The following is a 20,385-nucleotide window of genomic DNA, read 5'->3' on the forward strand; positions in this document are numbered from 1 at the left end:
AGCACTGCAAAATTTTTTAATCATAATATATATCAGCAAACATACTAATGAGCTGACAATATTGCTAAAAAAGAAGCTTTGAAGAAATCGTTAAGCACTATTCCGATTAATAAGATTTGGAGGAACAGTTTCAAGTGTACACATAGAACATAATCCCACATTGGCACAACCACATAGGGAAAACAAATTTGAGGCGAAAGTATTTGTGATATCATATGACGTTATTGGTTACACATTGGCATGGTAGCTATAGAAGAGGAATTGCCTTAGATATATCTTTAATCGTATTAAATATTTGAGGTGTGGCTAGATCAAAGCAAACTAGATTGTTGGCCACTGATTTCTGACTTATGACCTTAATAGTTCTCTCTATGATGGTTAAAATAGTATTAAGGTTGGAACAATAAGACAACCTTTTAGGTTAAGGGTCCAACTATCATGAGATCGCTTCCTACTCGACTGCCTAGTAATTCCGTAGCAAAAACAGCGAAAACAGGTTAAAGATTTCGCTGCAGGCGAAGACTTCCGCCGCGAGGAAGATATTAGAGGTAGATACGCGAGGAAGTCGCTAGTCGGTAGTCAAAATATGCCTGGCTAGTCGCTTAATGTTATCAAGCATCACTTCAGCCTACTATAAGTCTAAGACATGAAGGGTCTGGGATTTTTTAGAATGCGCTACACGTTGGAAGAAACTGTGTATAGATATCAACCGCAAAGAAACGGTTCCGAAATTTCCTTGGAACTTCCTTTCTTCTTACAAAAATATTTAGTCAATTTAAATCGGATACTTTCCATACTCATTTCTCTTTCCCCTTTCCATTTACTTGTCTTGTTTAGTCTTATATGCATTAGTCGAATCGATCACTATTTAAACTCTATTCGTATTAACACAACGTTACTGAGTGGGTGGTTAACATAAGGCTACCGAATTATCCGTATCTTACGAATGCATGCTAAAAACCTTGAATGAACCTGAATATTGGTCTTAAATAAGCATAGCCGAAATGTGACTGAACCAACCGGCTACTACCTGATGACAGTAATCCTGTCACGCATAGCTGAACCCTTAGATAAGATATTCTGTCACTGGTTCGTTATAAAATTTTGACCCGTGTAGGAGCTATTTTAAAACCAGAAATTAGTTTTAAGAATGTAATAAGACTGAATAAAAGGTATTTTTCTGTGTGATTGTTTAATTTAATCACTAGAAGGTAAAAGCTATGAGAGAATGTGACCTGATAGACATTATTCTGTTTCGATCAAAGTAGTGAGAATGTATATACGATATATATATATATATATACACACATCTAAAAAAAGTATTGGCTAAACATAGGAAGTTAGTTAATAGTAGTAATATGTCAAATCACTGAGCGTTTTCAAATAAAAAGCTTCAATTAATTTGGCTTCCAAGTAAATTGAAACATTTCATTATGGCTGGAGACCTAACGATATCTGCATAAAGCCGAGTATGCTATCTTTTAATTGGTATCACCCAAATGGCCATGATTTTTTTTATCATCTATTATTTTTATTGAAATGTGCTCTTGATCTGCTCATTATTCCGTAGCAAAGACGAAATGCTCCAAATTTTCTCAAAAATATACACCAATGTTCACCCTTTGGATCGCAAATTTTACATTCTCTCTTTGCTCATTTTCATTGTATACGAGTAATTTGCTCTTAAATATGTACACTGTTATTTGACCGTATAATAGCGCATAGGTAGTCAGAATGAATAGTCGTCTCGACAACCTCGCCCTAGAATCAATTGTTCTGGCGATCCTTCTGTAGTATTGATCCGAATTTATCGATCGATGATCATTTTGGAGAAAACTAGTACTCGTATCCACTTTGTAGTTTATCAGCACAGTATTAATCGAGTCTGACGGCTTTTGTGTTCTTGTCAACCGCGAATTTTCTTTGTCACTAAATAAGCTTTGTTTTTTTTAATTAATAATGGCTTACATTGGCTAAATTTACGAAATATATCGTTCAAATGATTGCAATAATGCGTGCTCTAACTTAATGGCAACGACGTTAAAATGCATACATGTCGCACAACATTACTGATAGCTAGGCTTTTCATACAACTCAGGTTCAAGACTTTCACGTCCACCTTTTCCGCTTCATGTAATTTTTTGTGTTGTTGCTCTATATTTATCACCCTGTTCAATATTTTAGGTGCCTTTTCTTGATTAAAAGCAATAGTAACAATACAAACTAATTTATTTGCCTGCTTTTAGTACCCTATTGGTTCTTTTCAAGTCGTTTCAATATAATAATAATAATAAGACTTATGAAGGTATGCTTCATATTCTACTTCTACGCTATACAAACGTCCCTTTAATCTTTAACGACCACTGTTTTTAGTAATTTTACCACTTGCCTTTTAAGTTTGTGCGAGTAAAACGCATCGACAATGTATCTTCAAGACTTTCCTTTTTAGTTTATTATTTTTTTTCGTAAAAATTTTTATAATTCACGTTTGTATCATAATTTCTATGTTCTAATAATTTCGCTAAACTTGTGGTAAATTCTCAGTATATTTCAATCTCGTTAAGACTATCGATTATTTTCAATTTTAATATACAACAAGAAAAGCTCGCAGCGAAATGTTAAAAATAGCACCGACTTTCCTTTAGTAAGCACGTTTAAAATCTGATTATGTTCAGTGTCTTTCGTCGTCTTATACAATAAAGGGTTACTAAGAAGAGCGTTAAGATCATAACATTAGCCCAAAGCCTCACCTGCTAGTTAAATGCTGGTTTTTACCATATATACATTTAAAATTTTATTTTTATATAATATATATACGCGCACATGCGCTTATAATCTGCTTTAGCTTTTTCGCCTCTTCTTTTTTCATTGTAAATAAACTATTACTAGTTTGCTTTCGCATCTAGATCAATTTGTTATGCTATTTTCCTTTGCCTCTTTCCTTCTACTTCACCAATCTTGCTACCTTACTAAATTCGTGAACCCGCTTCCCCATTGCATCTATCTCAAGTTAATATATTATTTCTAGATTGAATTGATCAGTACCACAGCACTGCACCGTATATGTTGATACTATATCAAGATTTTAGTCAACTGGATATTGCTCAAATAACTGTTTTGGAAAAAAAGTTGAGCAACGAAAACGTGGCGAAGATATCAGGGGTAACGAAATGGGGGATCCTATATGCTGATTTTAGAGGACATTCGACGTTTCTAACAACGCTGAACTGACACTCAACGTTAACAACTCTGGGTACACATCAACAAAGTTCATCAATCATGATAGATGATAATTCTGCTGAATTTTGACTCATTTTGCCAAAAGACGTGAGCCACTAAGAAATCACTTTTCGAGTAATTCTTAATTATGCCAAATGGTACTAAGAATGTCAAGTGGCTATGGAAATCTGTTAACAGTGTCAACAACGCGTACTGTTACTAGATTTTTATAGCCACCTGTAGCGATTACCCCCAGAAAGTTTTAGTCATTTTCACTGTGTTTATTGATAGATCTGACCTTAACGTAAACCTGAAAAATATTCCATAACTCCTGCTGAAAAGAGTTTCTCCTTTATCTACTTAAAAGACGCTAATACCCATTGGGGCTCCTTCGTAACCATAACAATTGGAAAGGCGGTCAAGGCCATCCTTATTGAAAATGTCTAAAGTGGCGTTCTGCGTCTCTGACGAAGTTGGGTATGTCTGACAGCAAAATAATGCTTAAAAACAACAAACCCTTTCTCCCGCGTAGGTGAACTGGGCATACATAAAGCATATAATTACAAATTAACTAGTCTACTCGTTCCGCTAGAGGAATTGACTTCTCTAAGCTAACTATTCTACAACTGGTCAACAATTTAGCCTAACGATAATAGAAGTGTACTGCTAGTTCAAACATATTCGAAAAAGAAAACCTCTGTAAAAGGCCACAACGAATAATGACTTTGGAATGTCATTTTATGAATAAATTGTCATTAGTTTAAAACTAGACTTTTTACTGAAAAAATTCAAACAAACATATGTAAACCCAGTGCGTGATATACATCGTTTGTTTCATGCCTATTACGTTCTAGAAGATCATGAGTACCGCAACATGACTTATCAGTGGCGTTTCTCAAGGCGCGCCTAAATTGTCGCTTTTGTATGGTTCGTTCCCTTAATATCTTAGTTTTGTTCCAGTTACAGTCAATTATGCATACAAATAAAAATACGAAGAATGCATTGCATTTCTAAACATCATTATGCGCGGCGATGCGTCATATCTCCAAAATTTCACGTAACGGGAATAATAAAGATACACAACCATCCTCCCCACTCACACTCGGACTTCACCAGTGTACCTTTAATAAAATTCTTTGTTGAAAAAATGCGTACATCGCATTCAAAATCATTAGTGATTAAACACCGTTGCACGTTTAGCCCTGCCCATTAGATCAAGAATAACCACGAGGATTTGTTAAATAAAACGTGATTGCTCAATCTTATTTCTTATAAACGTGATAGATACTTCATGAAATTGTCGAAATCTTCAAACTGAAGAGAACAGAAAGCTGCTCTAAACACCATTACCTCTTGTAAGGTTTCTAGCAGAAACCCTTATCGCCACTTCTAGGACCTGCCTAGATAACGAGCTCTTTGCAAACTGTTCCTACGATGAAATCTTTAAAATCCACCTAGATATTAACGCCTGGCTGATCGGGAAAACTTACAACAGCGAAACCCAAAAGCTACAAATGGTCAGAACCGGAATCATAGCTATCTAACTCAGCATGATTTACAAGGTCACTGCAAACGGATATTTACCATTCGTGTACGGTTTAAGATGAGGGCTCTAAACGGGAGACAGAAAATTTAAGCTGCTCGTTGAACAAGCGAATAACACGAATGAGCTTACAATTACGAATAAAATGTGTTACATGCACCACTTGTGTAAAAGATCTTGTAACACTAACTGACAAAATATTGAACTATTTAACGTGATGGTTTTATATTGATCATTACACGCATTTACACGGAAAAATTGAAAAACAGAAGCTCCTGTTTTTATGTGAGGCTGTTTTCTTCAGGCTAGGATTATAAAATCCGTACCGGAAATCTGCAAAAACAATAGTGTATGAACCATAACTGAAGAAAACCGGAAGAATTACTGGATGATACATCACCGATGCAGACTATGCTTGGAGAGTAAATTATGCCATGAAAAGCCATAGTTCAGTACAAAAGCTAGATAAAACTGACGCATTATATTGTAGCAACATGCATTAATTACAAGTTTAGCTTAGATTTGTATGTAATGGCAGCATAAAGAGTTGCTATAAGCGAGTTTTGTGTTTGGAAATATTAGTCTGTCTGGAGCATTTTAGCGGGCTAAAGATGATTATCTGGTAGTTGTATCATCCAAGAATTGATATATCACAGAATAACTACTTTTAGACCCAAAGATTGTTCAGTCCAGAAAAAAGGTGAGAGCGCTGGTCAAATTGTACGGATATTGGTGAAAACTCTGCACAAGTAAGCCTGCAACGAAACAAAGATTTGTTTCTGATGCGGTTATTTAAGGAACGCAAATTGGAACGTTAAGGTCACAGAGGAGAACTATACCTCAGCGAACCACTATGACCACAGGAGCTTTTGAACAAAACAAAGCTTAAACAATGTACATTCACTCAATGTAAAATTTCTTAAAGCGCGAGTTGTGAAATCATCTTGACTAGGCATAGGTCATCCTTCGCGCCTCAGACATCCGCTTATAATACCAAAATCACGAATAGAAAGAAAAAAATAGAAGTATTTGCGTTTTCCTTCGCTTTCGGACATCAAAACCCAATAACTCGCATGCTATTTGAATTCCTCCGTGTTTGAAAACAGGTGCTAACTATTTATACCGGATTGCTTGCCTACAGTAACATTCATCACAAAAGGAGTGAACCAACACGCAGGTAACGGCTGTTGCACAGCTAAACTGCGTCAGTTAGTTGACGCCCAGCATACAACAGTCACAACGAAAACAACGGGCTCTTGTAACAAGACGCTAGTTTCAAAAATGGGTTCTTTTATTAACAGAGTTCAGAACAGAATGTACTCCAACGACATTTTGGGCAATTATCACCACTGAAAACGTAGCCTAAAATACACGGACGCCACGAGTAAGACATACGTCAGCCAGTGTTTTCCATCAGAGAAGGATGAGCCGAGAAAATGGCATCACACATAAAAGAAAACAATTTTAGTGACAATGCCGAATAAATATCGACGTTAGCTGATGTTCATACTTGCTGGATGTGAGGGGAATTTACTATTAAAATATTTCCCGAAAAGGCAATGATCAATGCTACTAATTCTTAAAGACCTTATGCTTGCGCGGCAATGACATCACGTGATACGACTACTCGACGATAACGCGCGACCCTATCACTACATTTCAATTACTAAATTATAAACAATAATTATGCTGTTTTCCTGATTACTTAAATGCTTTAAAGGCGGTAAGTTGTTTCAACGTCAACAATAATAAGATAAAGCAAAGCATGGTAATGTAAATTACCAGTATATAGACCTTGAGAAGCTCTCAGAGCGCTAGCTTCAATGTGCAAACAGTATCAATATAACGTTATTCCAGCATATACGGTTATATATTGTATGAGTAGTCTTCGAGCCGCTCCAGAGAGCCGAAAAAATAAAAAAAACCGTGTGTTAGTAAAGCAGTGATTTATTTCAAAGTGCTTAATTATATCAACTAAAATTATGTTGACAATACCAGAGAACTTTTTTCGGGCAGCAACAAAAATTTGAGAAGCCTGTCACATGGTTTAACTCAACCGGAGTTCACAAAATAAGCGGCTGCCTCGAAAAAGTAGCAAGCGATTGTATGTAAAAAAAATATGTAAGTGTAAATGTGATTAATGAGTAACAATTTCGAACAACTTCGTTCGGTGTAGTGTTTCCTTGCCTTTGAATCGCTATAGACAGTTTCAATAAGCTATCTTTTGCTTTACATTAACTTGAGTTACTTAATTTGCTCGTCACAGGGTCATTTTACAAATGTGGAATCGGGCTTGTTAGCAAACACGAGTCCTCAATATTTCCATCTTGAGGGACCCCGGGGGTCATTGATCTGTAAAATCAGTTCACCCTCCAATTAGAGAGGCAGTTCTTGTAAAACTTACTCACACAAATTAGAGCAAATATAAAGGTTTGTTTAGCTGAATGGGTAGCATTAAGTTTGCCTGCGATATGGACTAATTTAGTGTTCAATATAAACAAATCCCCATCAAGCCTACATTTTTAAAAAGCAGCGTGCTGATTTTGAATTTTGCCGTAAGTGAATGCACCGCGCAATTTCAAAGTGATTGCTTCAAAAATAATTGAGATGCTGAGACTTAGGGGCCTCGCGCAGGACTCTACAAGTAGGGAAAGGAGTAAATATATTGACGCCTTTCAACCAAGTTTATTCCCTGACAAGTTTTCGTGGACCAAATATAGCACTAAAAATCCTCAGTTCGTTACCAAAAAACCGCATATTAAAAACTGCATTGCTCGTATTTTGAATTTGAGTCAGCTGGGCACGCGTATGGAATATTCTATAGTTATTCTACAAAATTACAAAACTTGTCTACTTAAATTCAGAAGTTATGAAAATCTAAACCACCGAAACCTTGTGCGAGACATCCTAGTATAATAACTCTATCATAGAGCGGCAGCAACGCGGTCGCTTACCGCTTTAGGGTACCGATATTAGATAGCCTAAACGTATCGCAGCTTCGAACGGTACTTGTTTGTGCCCAGGTAGTTAAAGGACTTGCGGCAGTTCGGCAGATGCTGACGGGCACCTCCATTTACCTACTGTCATACACAAATACTCATGAGCCACCCAGTTGCATAAATTATCACTTGCGCTGATGCTTCCTTGTCCATTAAAGTTATTATATTTTAGGGCGCTGTCCTTAAACCTAAAAAACTAGATTACCTACCTGTTTATCAAGAAGATTATAACAAATCTTTTCGAGTGTTCGTAGGCCCTCACAAGCGGCGCCCGAGGGAGCCGTCAGATGAGAATTCGTTATTTCAATCGCCCGGAAAGCTTCTTGCATATCAACGACGCCTTGTAAGAAATAACCACCAAGGGCGACTTTAATCAATTGTTGCTTTGCTGACATTCCGAATCCCACCTGTAGAATTAAGGTATGTACAAAGAAACTAGTATATTTTCTGATTGTATGCTTGGAATATAAATTCATCATCATGCATATATGGTAAGTAGAACGGAGGTTGCAGGCGGTGAAATTGATACAATTTCACTTTATCTAAAGAGCATAGTTATAAATACTATTGATATGTTATTATGATTAAAAAATAGGCTTGTTAGGTTTTTTAATATCTTTTATTATATTGATATAGTTTTAAGTGGAGCTCCCAGGCTGGAAAACAACGCAAAATTATGGATTAAACATATTTGTATAGTATAAACAATCCGCTCTCTCGTGGAGGATCATATATGACTATTTACTGGAATAGTGGTGGTCTTGATAATTGAGCAATGTGGCTGATAAAACGTGTACAGAATTCAGGTGCTTTATGACGTCAAACAAGCGTTTGCAAAATGAGTTCCAAATTTTGAACACTATCCATCATTTAAATCATGAAAACTAACTTCTAAAACACAATCTGATGAGAGCTAGAAATGTGCTCGAGGATGTTTTGCAGTGGTCCTATAACATGGAACAACCGCACGACACATGCGTTTTACGGCAGTTGACAGTCTAAATCCTAGACTACCTCTTAATCGAGAGTGTTTACTAAATTCCGTTATGATACTTTATATGCTTTATATATACGATTCAAGTACTAAAATAAACTCCACGAAAACCGAAGAGTAAATTTTCGTATCAAGATTATTAAATGCTTATTTTAAGTGAATAAGAGTATTAGGTATTAAGGTATGTTTCTTATGAAATCAACAGAAAAAGCTATGTAAGAATGGGAGCTTCTGCTTCTCAGTTTGCCTTAGTTAGTATTCTCCTTACACAAGTGTAGGACAACAAACATATGTCCAAAATATTTAAACGACTTTCCAGCGCTAAGGTTCACCAACGTACATATGTATGACGTTTATGAACAGCGACAAGCAAGATATGAATTGATTATTGCATAGCTCATCGTTAAAAATGCAGACAGAATATATTATGTACCCTCGGCTTACTTAAGCAATGAGGTTTCAATGTGGTATCTGGTCAGACAAACTATCCATTTTTAGGTCCAAGCAGAATCGAAATCCCAAGTACTTCATCAGAAAGATGTTGTGAAAGTTTTTTTTTTTTTTATTTCTACGTATTTAACATGTTGAACGGTAACGTCCTTGTGTAGGTAGCTGGCTTAAAGTGGGTTATATACACCTATATCCGTTGTCAATCTACAGTCACGAGTGATTTGATATGCTGATAAGCGTTGATATGAGCCAAAACAATGACAGCAACAACGACATTTTTCTGCTTGTCAAGTTGTTCACTTTATGCTTTACTTTATGGAAGAAACTCCATGAAGAGCTCGCGCCAGCCGGTACCGTTTCCGTCGGCCACTTGTGCAAATACATTGCAATATAACAGTTTTCGCTATCTTTACATGTTAAGTTGTGATAACTGTAATCGACTGTAACTAATTTTCCAAAAATTAATAATTTTAATATTGTAATTATAAAAAGATGAACGTTTTGTAATTTTTTTCTGACGCGGTACTTCGATTTCAGTTCTCCTCGGACCTAAAAATTAGTGAGGTTCATATCCGACCAGATAAGAACTTCACCTCGTCGTTTGCAAGGATAGGATTTCTTCATCATATAGGTAGTGTAGGCTTACGGATAATCGGATTTTTAAGGTAACCCCATATACAGATTCTGATAAATGTAGCTTAACTTATAAATAAGCTTATAAATAAATATTATAAATAATACAAATATGTGTAAGAAGATTTTAATTAGTAACGAACCTTAGTGATATTGGGGTCGCTGAGAAGCTTTGCAAGGGCTAATAGATCAAACATTTTGGAAGTGGGCATTCTTTGTAACGAATGCACGTCGACCAAAATGAGCTCGTTCGAAGTTGCCAAAACGATATACGTCACATACTTCCGTGAAGGGCCGCGTTGCACTTTTGCGTCCAGTCCCACAACAAAGTATCTGAAAAGAAGTAATAAATGTAAAATAATATACTAATGCATACTCCATGATAGTTTGTTTCAAGAATAGACAGAAGGAGAAAGCATGTAAAAAAGGAACTTCGACATTATCATCTGTAATATTACACACTTACTACGCCAGGTTTGTTATCGATTAGTTGCCAGACAAAATGTTTCATTTGAAAATCTATGTTTACCATTGCGGCATTTCTTGGATCGTATGGAATACGGTATAAAATTAAGTGGTGGTCATCTTATAGGAGATTTTCATTCAGTTGCTTTACTAAAAATTTAGTTGCTATTAGTCGGAAAGATATAAAATTATTAGGAAAAGATTTTGGGTATACGACTGAGCGGTAGGGATTCGGGCTGTCCGCCAAGCATACATATAAGAACAGGTAGAACAATTTTACTGGAACAACCTTGTTGTCCTACAAATGTTGTCCTACAAAGTATAAAACTAAATGGCGCAGAGTAGTCTCAACAAGCAGAAATTCAATACGTAACATTAAAAAATCTTGAAAATTACGCCTTTCGCATGGACTGGGTCAAACGGATTTTACTATGTGTGTACCAAATGTACTACTCGGTACATCGTTTAGTCTAAAGTGCTTGATAGTAATCGGAAACATACCAGTTAATAAGAAAGTAAAACTATGTCAAGGCCATTGACTAAACATGGAATGATACATGGCGAGAGCACACGGACGTAACGACACCATCATACCTTTAAAACTGAAACACACCTGTTAAGAATCTTAACTGCATGGTCCAAAGTTTTTCTGTCATTTACATGTAGAATGCGCTGCTTCTTAATCTCATCTACAATTGAAGGCTTTCTGCGGAAATTATCCATGGCTGTAATAGTAAAATTAAAAATAAGTCAAATCACGGATCAAATATTCAGATAATCTTATAGCAGGTAGGAAGAGAGCTGTGTCTGGCGATTTCATCGAATTATATACTTACGTCGCCAATGTTTGTTGTAGAGTTATGAACAATGTCATAGACGTATTTGCATATGTTTACGGTCACGACATTTCGAAAATATGTTTTTCCGCTAAAACAAGCTTGCCGGGTCAAGTTAGCGAGCGCTTCTTGAAGCACGCTGTCCTGACTCTAGTCTCCTTAACCGCTCAACAGAACTTTCTAGGTTTTTATCCCGGCTTTTTAGAAGCCTTACCGTGTAGCGTGTCTTGCAAAACCTATTTATAACCTTATTCTAAGGTGTTTCAGTTACAGCTTCGTTTTTCTACGGCAAGAAAAAGTACCTAAAATAACATCGACTATTGCCATGTAGCCGTTTTTGCAAAGCTAAACAGGATTACATTAATAAAGCCGACACAGCACCTGCGAAGAAGCAGAGGTCGGATATGTGATTGTTTCTCCGGCGAGTAGTAGAAAGAAGGGCATGTGGTAGTAGACGATAGAAAAGAATAGGGTAGATTAATATTCTATTATGATAGAATAATTGCCATAGTTCATAATAAATTGCAAATAGCAATCAATTACTACACTTGAACGATGGTTGTCGCAAGACATGTGCAACGTAAAATTTAAAAGGTCTTCAAGGTCAATTTAGGTGGAGAAAAATTTAGTGGCTTAATTAGACAACAATAAAATCATTGCCGTACACACTGTATTACTGCGCGAGTATATTTTTCCTCCCCTTCATTTGTTCTACTGCTTTACTCGACTTTTTATTAAGTAAGTTCATATGTGTTTCGTTTATTATCAACATCGACCGCATTTTAATTACTTTTTGTAGGCAGTATATAACGATCACAATACTGTGAGCATGTAGATATTTGCTGAAGGATTGCGATTCTATATCTTTGATAGCAACATGTCACATATGAACTGTTTTCGTCATGAAAGGTGAAGTAGAAATTACATTACTAAACACTGCGATTTTCCTTATAGCGAGGTTGGTTCTTGACAAATGTAAAATGTTATTTACACGCAACACCACTCAGTTTTCTTTTTATTATCAATTGGTGCATTATTATACTGTTCTCCAAGACTCACTATACACACACTTACTGTGCCGCGGAATTTACCAGATTTTCTTAGTCTGCTTTCTGTGGTTCTAGTTGGTTTACTAGACGTTGACTCCAGAAAGGCTTTAGTTTTATTCAATTAGATAAGGGGCTTGCATCTGAGATTTTTACAGGAGTGGTACAATTAATACAGTGCACTTGATTGAAAACTAGGTTGCGTACCTGGATGTACATATTTTCTTTATTGAAAATTGTTAGTGGCCAAAGAAAATTTATGCATACCTCGATTCATCTAGCAGGGTATGGGACTTCCAATTCGCAGCCTGAAGCCTAGCTCCCTTACTAACTCAATTGTGTTATCCACCAAAACCGCGCCCCTCCAAGTAAGTTAATGTGTATGTAAGGTATTTGTCGAAAACACAGACGATCGGAAAACCCAAGGCTAGTTACACATTAGCATCCACTCCTGCTGAGAAAGGAATGGACAGAAGAGACAACAGAAAGCTCATCCCACTACGTTCTCTGGGTTCCTTTATCTTCAGAATATCATCTACAGGTTGGCACATTTTACCCAGTTCTCTATGAACTCTCACATTATAGGGACCCATATGCCAGTTGTGGGGAGGAACCCATTTTTCTGCAGCACTACTTCATGATTCTTAAAAGCTGTACCAGAAGTGTGTCCAACCGAGTCATTTACACCCTCCGTACAGTATTTGCAAACGACGTCCGGTGACTCATTTATCCAGGCCGAACGTTCGCTGACCGTGTCCTTTTGCAACCCACGTGCTGACAAGCTTGGCCAGATTTTCTTGTGATTTTAGCTGTATTCACCTGCATTTTTTTCATCGTAACGAATCTAATATCCTTTTGTTATCCGTCTGCTCAGGTATACTGTTATTCTTTCCTCCACGCTCCACGATTCTACGAAAACTGCCTGGCGCGCACCGTTACAGCATCGTAAAAGACACTTATAAATGCTCTAATTCGTATTGCTACCCGTCTCTGTGCCCTTTTAAGTTTAGAAAGGTTTTTCTTTTTACAAAGCGCCATCCCCCATATGGGCACTCCGTAAAGAGCAACTGAACCCACAACTGATACCAAGATATTTTGAAGTCCTTTCTAAGATTCGTTTGCGTTATTTTTCGTCAATTTCGATTATTAAGATTTCCGTCATCTTTTAGTCATCTGAAGGCTTTGTTAATGGCATATTCAACACGTGCTCCTTCATTTGTTGTATTATGTAGAATGGTATCCAGATGCTTTATAATGTTTTTCGAAAAAAAACTGTGTGATCATGTAAATTTATGCTTACATCGCCAGCTTTTTTACGCCCACCGAGTACTGCCAGTTCCGTTTTTTCCGGGGCCAGTTTAAGACCATGGTCCGCAGTCCAATGTTGACTAAGTCACAGGTAGCATTGATATCGAATATAAGTTACACATTGTTTCTTCCTATTACTACAGGTGTTAGATCATCAGCAAAAAAAACGTCGCTAACTTGATCGAGTCTAGATAGTCCTGCTTCAGGATGTCATCATACCCTATATTTCAAAAAAAAAGGTCTCGCACTAAGTTTTGACGCATGCCTCTCGACATGTGATATGTGACCCCACCGTGTCCTATGTACTTCTCATTTACTCACTATGATCCTTTGTAAATAGAGTTGTAGGTGCATTTTCTTCAAAACATTCTGTTATGACCTTCTAAGGTATGGAGTTGAAGACGTATCTACTATTAAGTTCTACTAGGGAACAGAATCCTCGCTTCCATTTAGTTTTTTCCATCTCGTCTTTTGTCATTGTCAGCACCGTTGAAGCAGCATTTGTTATCGAACTATCCTTTGTAAACTAAAATTGGTTATCTGAGGTAAGACGTTTTGTGTCACTTTCTTTGAGCGATCTGCTACAGATAATCTTTACCGCAGTCTAGTCGATGGCATCCAATAAACATTTAGCGTCATAGATTGACAGTCGATCTTTGTTTCTACCAGGTATATACCGCAAAATAAGGTCTGCATATTGCCATTCTGCTGGGAATAACCCTGTCAACCATATGTTATTTAATACCTGTACAAATATCAGATAGAAAGATGGATTCATATTTTTTCTTACTAGTTCTGTAACCAGTCGTGCAAGAGCGCCGTCGGCTCCTGCAGATTTTTTACTTTGCAGTACACATCGTTATTCAGTTCAATTAGGAATTTCTTCCAATGAAGTGCCTTACTAACTTTAATGAGCCCTCTCAACTCATGTTTAGATGCCTAGGACTTGGGATCAGTTCGGGTGCTGAAAGAGTATTATTGTCCTCAGCAAAGATTTTCCCAAATCGACGCATAACCTTTACTTCATTTTAATATCAAAGTTCCACTAGTGCTTGTGAGGGGACTTTCTAGGGTTGGCACTCACCTTTCTACACTCCTCTTTTAGGTTACCTAGCATCGTTGAAATTGTGTTGCCTATCCCGCAGTGGGCCTACAAATCCTGGCTGTAAATATTAACTTTTCCAAAATGGTGGTTTCCACATCCAGCCGGCACAGCGCCACCAGCACAACAATTATATATTTGCCTTATTTTAAAGTTATTTAACTCAACAAATATAAAACACATATGCAGAATTCTCAGCTGATCTACCAGCCTAGACCATGTGTAAAGTCCTGTCGCTCCATTTAAGTAATAATAAGAGCGGATCGAGTGGAAAAATAAGTGGAGAAAAAGGTTGGTGGCTTAATTAGATATAATTAAAATTCAATGAAAGCTCTTGATTGCGCGAGCACATTTTTTTCCTTCTTCTTTCGTTCTACTATTTTACATGAGAGAATGTACGTTTGTCTGTCCACGTAAATACTTCTGTATAACAGCACTCATGTACACTTACTATTGCCACTACGATAATTTCAATATTACTACTGTTGTGCGAGATGCAAATAATTTCTACTCCAAATATCGGCTGCAGTTGCTGCGGTCGCTGCGTAACGTGTAGCTAGTTGGAACGATGGTTACTGGTGATGCTAGTGGTGGCGCTGCTACCGCTCAATGATGGTTGTCCTTTCTCACCGCTTCCTTCTTACTCCTGTGCTTGTAATGGTATAGTATAAGCAATGTCAAATATCTTTTCAATAACAAAAACAGCGATGCCGGTGACCATAGCGGTGCTGGCTGGTCAGTCGGCCGAGCTTGGTCATGTTATAAAAGAACCAAAGAGTAAAACGCGTATTTGTATGAAACGAAATCAAAAACTTCTTACTCAGTTTGTTTTCTATGGGTGGTTGATTGAAGGGTTGTATGTATCTTCGATAATGATGCCAGCGCCGTAGATAGTATAACCTTTAAGCACGTCCTGGCTTCGTTGAGTGTGGCCAGCTAAAATAGTATCGAACGGTTAATCAAAAGCAGCTAAGACCGTTTAATCTGTTTGCCGAATATCAACTTTACAAAAATGTGCTGATTATCTATTTACGTTCAGATCCATCCTCTAAGAGGTTCGCGCCTTTATTGCCGCGATTTTGACAAGGCCAATTATAAAGAAATAGGAATGAAATTACCTACGATACTAGAAACAGCTCATAGCGGGAATACACAATTCTGAAAAGCGCAAGGTTGATTGTAAAAGGAGAAACGACAGCCACAATAACAATAGCTAATAGGCAATTCGTGCGCCTTTTACTGCGTAAAGTAAAATCAGTGCAATCAGTCTGTGGCAAAGTAGAGATGCCCAGAATGTGGATAGAAGTGATCATTACAACATTTAAAAAATAACTTTTATGCCTTTGAATTATGTTCACTGCAGTTGCTGTAATGTTCCTTCCGCGCAGAATGGCCTCACTTCACCATTATCCTCTCGAACCCTCCGGACTACTTAGTTATGTTAACCGGCATACCAACTTGGTAAACAAACAAGTGCGTGTTTCTCTCAATTTTATTATTACTTGCTACTATTTAATATTATTGCGAATACTAATTGCTACGGACTTACTGCATAGTTTTACCAGAAATATGCATACATTAAGGAACCGTAACATATGCCTACCTATGTTTAGGCGTACGTTAAATGTTGCTGGAAGCAGCAAACATATGAGAGAAAAAGAAGTCTTAACCTTTGCTGACGAAATTATGGCAGTAGTAAGCTGTACGAAATAATATCGGCAAAACTGATGTTGTAACATCTTTTCACTGCCTAGCGTTGTAAAAAAATAAGGACTGGCGTAGGTTGGTCATCTCAGGTTAGGCTAAGTTCGGAAGATTTATGTAAACATCTTTACGTTGTGAAATGTCAATGCGCTCCCTCTCCTAGAAAGGCTTTGTGTTGGTTACACCGTTGTCGAGCATTCTCTTCTCGAATAAGCATATAAAATATTTCTGGTTCCAAGAGCATGTAATAACCCTCGTATAAAACAATATAACGTAAGATAATAATAAAATTATAATGGAGATGTCAGTGAATCATACGGTTGATCAAGAACTACCATGGAATATCATGCAGGATATTGAGTTACTTAATAATGGTGTCTCTTCGTTTATAAACACGATTATACCAAATTGACAAATATTCTCGTTTATGCACGTTGATAAAAAACAATTTGTCTGTCAGACTGGAGAGGCGTACGATTAGCGCTTAGGTCTTTTCATAAAGCGAAGATAACTTTCAGCGCTATAATCTCAAAGAGACAGAACATATTTTCACGTCTTTTCTGTATTTGGATATAATAATGCAGTAAGCTGTCATTCAGCAAGCTTCAGTTATCAGGATTATCTTAATTTAACGGTAAACTCAAACGCGAATGTACAGTTTCCTTCGACAGTCTCGCGTCATTTACTTTGGGAAAACAAGCAAGCTGTTTTTGCGTTTTGCCATTTTGTCACAACGCAAAAATACCCTAGATTCCTAACATTATCAACAAATTAGCTTACCTTCAATAAGATCCGGTAACCACCACAGGGCACTGATCGAGTCACTCCCGCTTAATTACCTATTTTTGCTAAACGGATTCCTGAGGCCTGCAATATGTGACGAAAAGTGCAACTGATTTGTAGGGACATTGCGTAGAAGTCCACTAGAATCGGTCTGAACACGTGAACCGTTTAGAAAGAGGTGAGCTACGTTGGACAGCATATTATGAATTCTTTTGTGCGCAGATGAACAAAACTGGCTTAAACGAGCATTTGATGTAGCAAAGGGGAGACTAGCTGCCGCTGAAACATACATAAGAAATACCTCGTACCAGATTCGCGTTGCAGCACACGTTACTTGAATATAAGGGGAGGTGAAGGAATGTGAAAATGTTCGTGAATGCGGTACCCATTTGTTCACCTTCGCGAACACTCTGTTTGCTTTTGTACAAAGGAATTAAGTTTTTCAATAAGTAAATATAAATGGTACTAAAACACGTATGCGAACATGTGCGAGTACGTACAGATTGTATAATTAACCGGTTGTGCTAACACCGATTTTCGCAGTAAGACTACTACTCTGTGCTACCTCAAACACAGCCAATTGAAATGTAGGTAATCGATAAAGTGGTTAGGTGGACCGTTTAGGGTCGTCCAAAGCACCGGCAAATCATGTGATAGTTTAAATTGCTACTTAAAGATTTAATAGAGCAACTTTACTTTCTAAAACAGTGACTCTTAGAATCCCGTTGAATGTAAACGCATATGGAGGGTTCAATATGGATTTGAAGAAGAATAATTAGTTCATTTTATTGGTTATTTATTGAAATTTGGAAACAAGAAGATAATATAGGCAATTATGTCATTTAATAAAAGGTTAAGAAAAAAATTGCATGGTACCGATTACGTATTTGATCAGATAGAAAAGGGATATGAAGTCGCAATGAAACCAAGATGACAAGGAATGACAACAGACTATAAAGTAGAAGCTATAATAATGTAACAATGGCAAACTACAATTTAGCTCACTTACTCTCCAACTATAACTATTTGTTATAGAAAATATTTTACTTTTTAGTTACTGATACTGGCAGTAACCATAACTTCAGACGGCTGGTTACGATTATAAAACAAATAGTGTAAATGCGTGGTTCCGAATCTTGGCCACTACATCTGCTATTAGTATGCAGACATGTTACTACTGCACCATCACGGAAATTTTTTTTCGTTAACATACATGGTGGGGCCAAAATCTCTTAATACTGTGTAAAAAAATTACCTAATATATACGCACATATTTTTTCCAGAGTCACTATGTAGACATCGTAAAAGGCGAATTCAAGCCGGCTCGTCTTGTCTCGCCGACTCGCCGGAGTCTGAAGTTATGTTCGGAGCGCTGCCTGTTGTTGTTACTCATGCTGTTGCATTCATCTCGACGTTAGATTTTTAGCTGAAGTATTTATAGTCAGTCCTATGTTAAAAATTATTTCATTGCAATTCTTTTATTATCCTGTTTCAATTAACCCATTGCCTACGTCTAGTGAGTTCACTACTCTTCATAGTTATTTCGATACTTTGTTATACCAGAACATTCACATCGCTACTCCAGTGAAACGAGAGTAAAACATTTCTAGTTATTTTATTAATCTAATTAAATAGTGAAGTATTGTTCTGTAGTCAAATCGTCACTTTGTCACGGTCGTCTATTCTCCGATCCATCATCCCATCCTCCCATTAATTACAGTGAACACTGTTAATGTTATTCCATTAAAGTTACCTTGTCATGCCACCAAGCTTATTCCGTTTTTCACGGTAAAACATAGAATTTTGAAATTCAGTTCTGTACTAAGCAGTTATTAGAGTTCTACAAAACCAAGCAAACAATCGATGTGAAAATGTTTATATTTTATTAAAATATGCAAACGTCTTTTGATGGACGATTATATTTGATTTTCGCCAAAGCTGAAACAAATCTATTGCAGAGAGCCTGCAAAAGCTCTGCGTTTTCGAATTGAATGCGAAATGCTGTCGAGACAACTGTTCAAAAATGAAATTTGGTCAGTTGTCTCGTAAATGTGGTATCTTCCACAAATTTTAAAGGGGTGTTTCCCTGTTTTAACTAATAATTGGTCATAGTCACTTCGCATCGTACACATTGATTTTCAGTATTGCTGCGTTCGATTGCTTTTCTCGCGTTTAACAAAGACCAATGAATATCAATATGATGACATACGCTATATAGTTTTGTTTCATAAAAATAGTAACGAACCTTTCGTTTGTAGTAACGAACTTGGCTATAAATCATACGTTAAAAAAAGCCTGCTGTAAATGTGCCCGTAAGATATATTGCAAGTGTTGCAAAAAGGCAAATGTGAAATAGCTGTAAATATTTGGATATTTTTTAGAATGTATCACTGTGTTTTGTATATGAATATTAGTTAAAAAGCGAATATTTAAAATTACCTTATTTGTCAAAAAAAAAAGGCATATCTACACTTGTGGTTAATTTTTCATGGAGCGCAACCGTTCTCTATGTCTCAAGCACATCCGAAAAAAACATCTTCTTTGATAGAGAACTTAATTGCATGGTCTCAAAAATGTCTCGGTTTGATTGCTCAATCGGATTTTTTTCGACGGATATGACGTGGGTTGCTATTTTCAGCCAGCATTTAACCATCGCTACCTCAAAGCGTCTTCTCCGAATTCCCAGTTTCGCTGAATTCAATGGTTCTTCTTATGGTTAACTAAAGAGTAATGTATAGTGTATTTTCACCTTTTGTACTTAGTTTAATATAGAGATTGAGTAAAATAAAATATTATTTACATGCCAAGTAAGTTATAATGTTTTAATGAAAACAATTGTTAACATCAAAATTAATATAGTAAGGTTTTCGAATCAACGAAGATTTTAAAAATATTTAACATTCTTTAATATATACATATATATATATATATATATATATATATAAAACAATAAGTTTTAACATTCTGTCAATTGTTGAGAATGTACAGTAAATTTAGCAAAAATCATTATATCACGGTTGGTTTGTAAATTAATAATGGACAAAAAGTGAATTTGAATTTTTTTAATTTAATTTTCACAAAAATAGTATTGAACATGTAAATCTAAAAATAAAAAAATCCAAAAACAAAAAAAATATGAATATTTTTTTATTTATAATTTTTTACATAATTTGGACTGACTTTTAAACTAGCGACGAGTTCCTAATGGATTCGAGCCCAGTCTCTGTAATAAGCAGAGCTCTAAGTAGTGCAATGTCACATGTCGTCTCTACATCATACACCGTTTAACATCGTTATCGTTAA

The 20,385-nt window shown here is 36.5% G+C and overlaps 1 protein-coding gene and 1 long non-coding RNA gene across 6 annotated transcripts in view; one reads left to right on the forward strand and one right to left on the reverse strand.

The window, feature by feature from the left end:
- LOC111271710 (exonuclease mut-7 homolog) overlaps positions 1-17,369 on the reverse strand; it is a 32,582-nt gene extending 15,213 nt beyond the window's left edge. The window contains exons 1-6 of one of the 5 annotated variants that reach the window (XM_022852681.2): positions 17,080-17,363; positions 15,416-15,531; positions 15,047-15,241; positions 10,917-11,028; positions 9,982-10,171; positions 7,971-8,168 (exon numbers count right to left, since the gene is read on the reverse strand). In XM_022852681.2, the coding sequence (XP_022708416.1) occupies positions 7,971-8,168; positions 9,982-10,171; positions 10,917-11,026 (498 nt within the window). In that variant the 5' untranslated portion in view covers positions 11,027-11,028; positions 15,047-15,241; positions 15,416-15,531; positions 17,080-17,363. Of the gene's footprint in view, positions 1-7,970; positions 8,169-9,981; positions 10,172-10,916; positions 11,029-11,139; positions 11,380-15,046; positions 15,242-15,415; positions 15,532-17,079 lie in introns of those variants that run through there. The other 4 variants (XM_022852691.2, XM_022852698.2, XM_022852697.2 and 1 more) reach the window with 4 other exon arrangements.
- A 179-nt stretch (positions 17,370-17,548) lies between these two features.
- LOC111271737 (uncharacterized) lies at positions 17,549-19,893 on the forward strand. The gene is made up of 2 exons (XR_002687072.1): positions 17,549-17,669; positions 18,366-19,893. It is a non-coding gene; the product is annotated as an uncharacterized LOC111271737 (long non-coding RNA).
- Positions 19,894-20,385: the final 492 nt, after the last annotated feature.

This window comes from Varroa jacobsoni, unplaced genomic scaffold, assembly GCF_002532875.2.
Source record: "Varroa jacobsoni isolate VJ856 unplaced genomic scaffold, vjacob_1.0 scaffold_179, whole genome shotgun sequence".
Taxonomy (NCBI): Eukaryota; Metazoa; Arthropoda; class Arachnida; order Mesostigmata; family Varroidae; genus Varroa; species Varroa jacobsoni.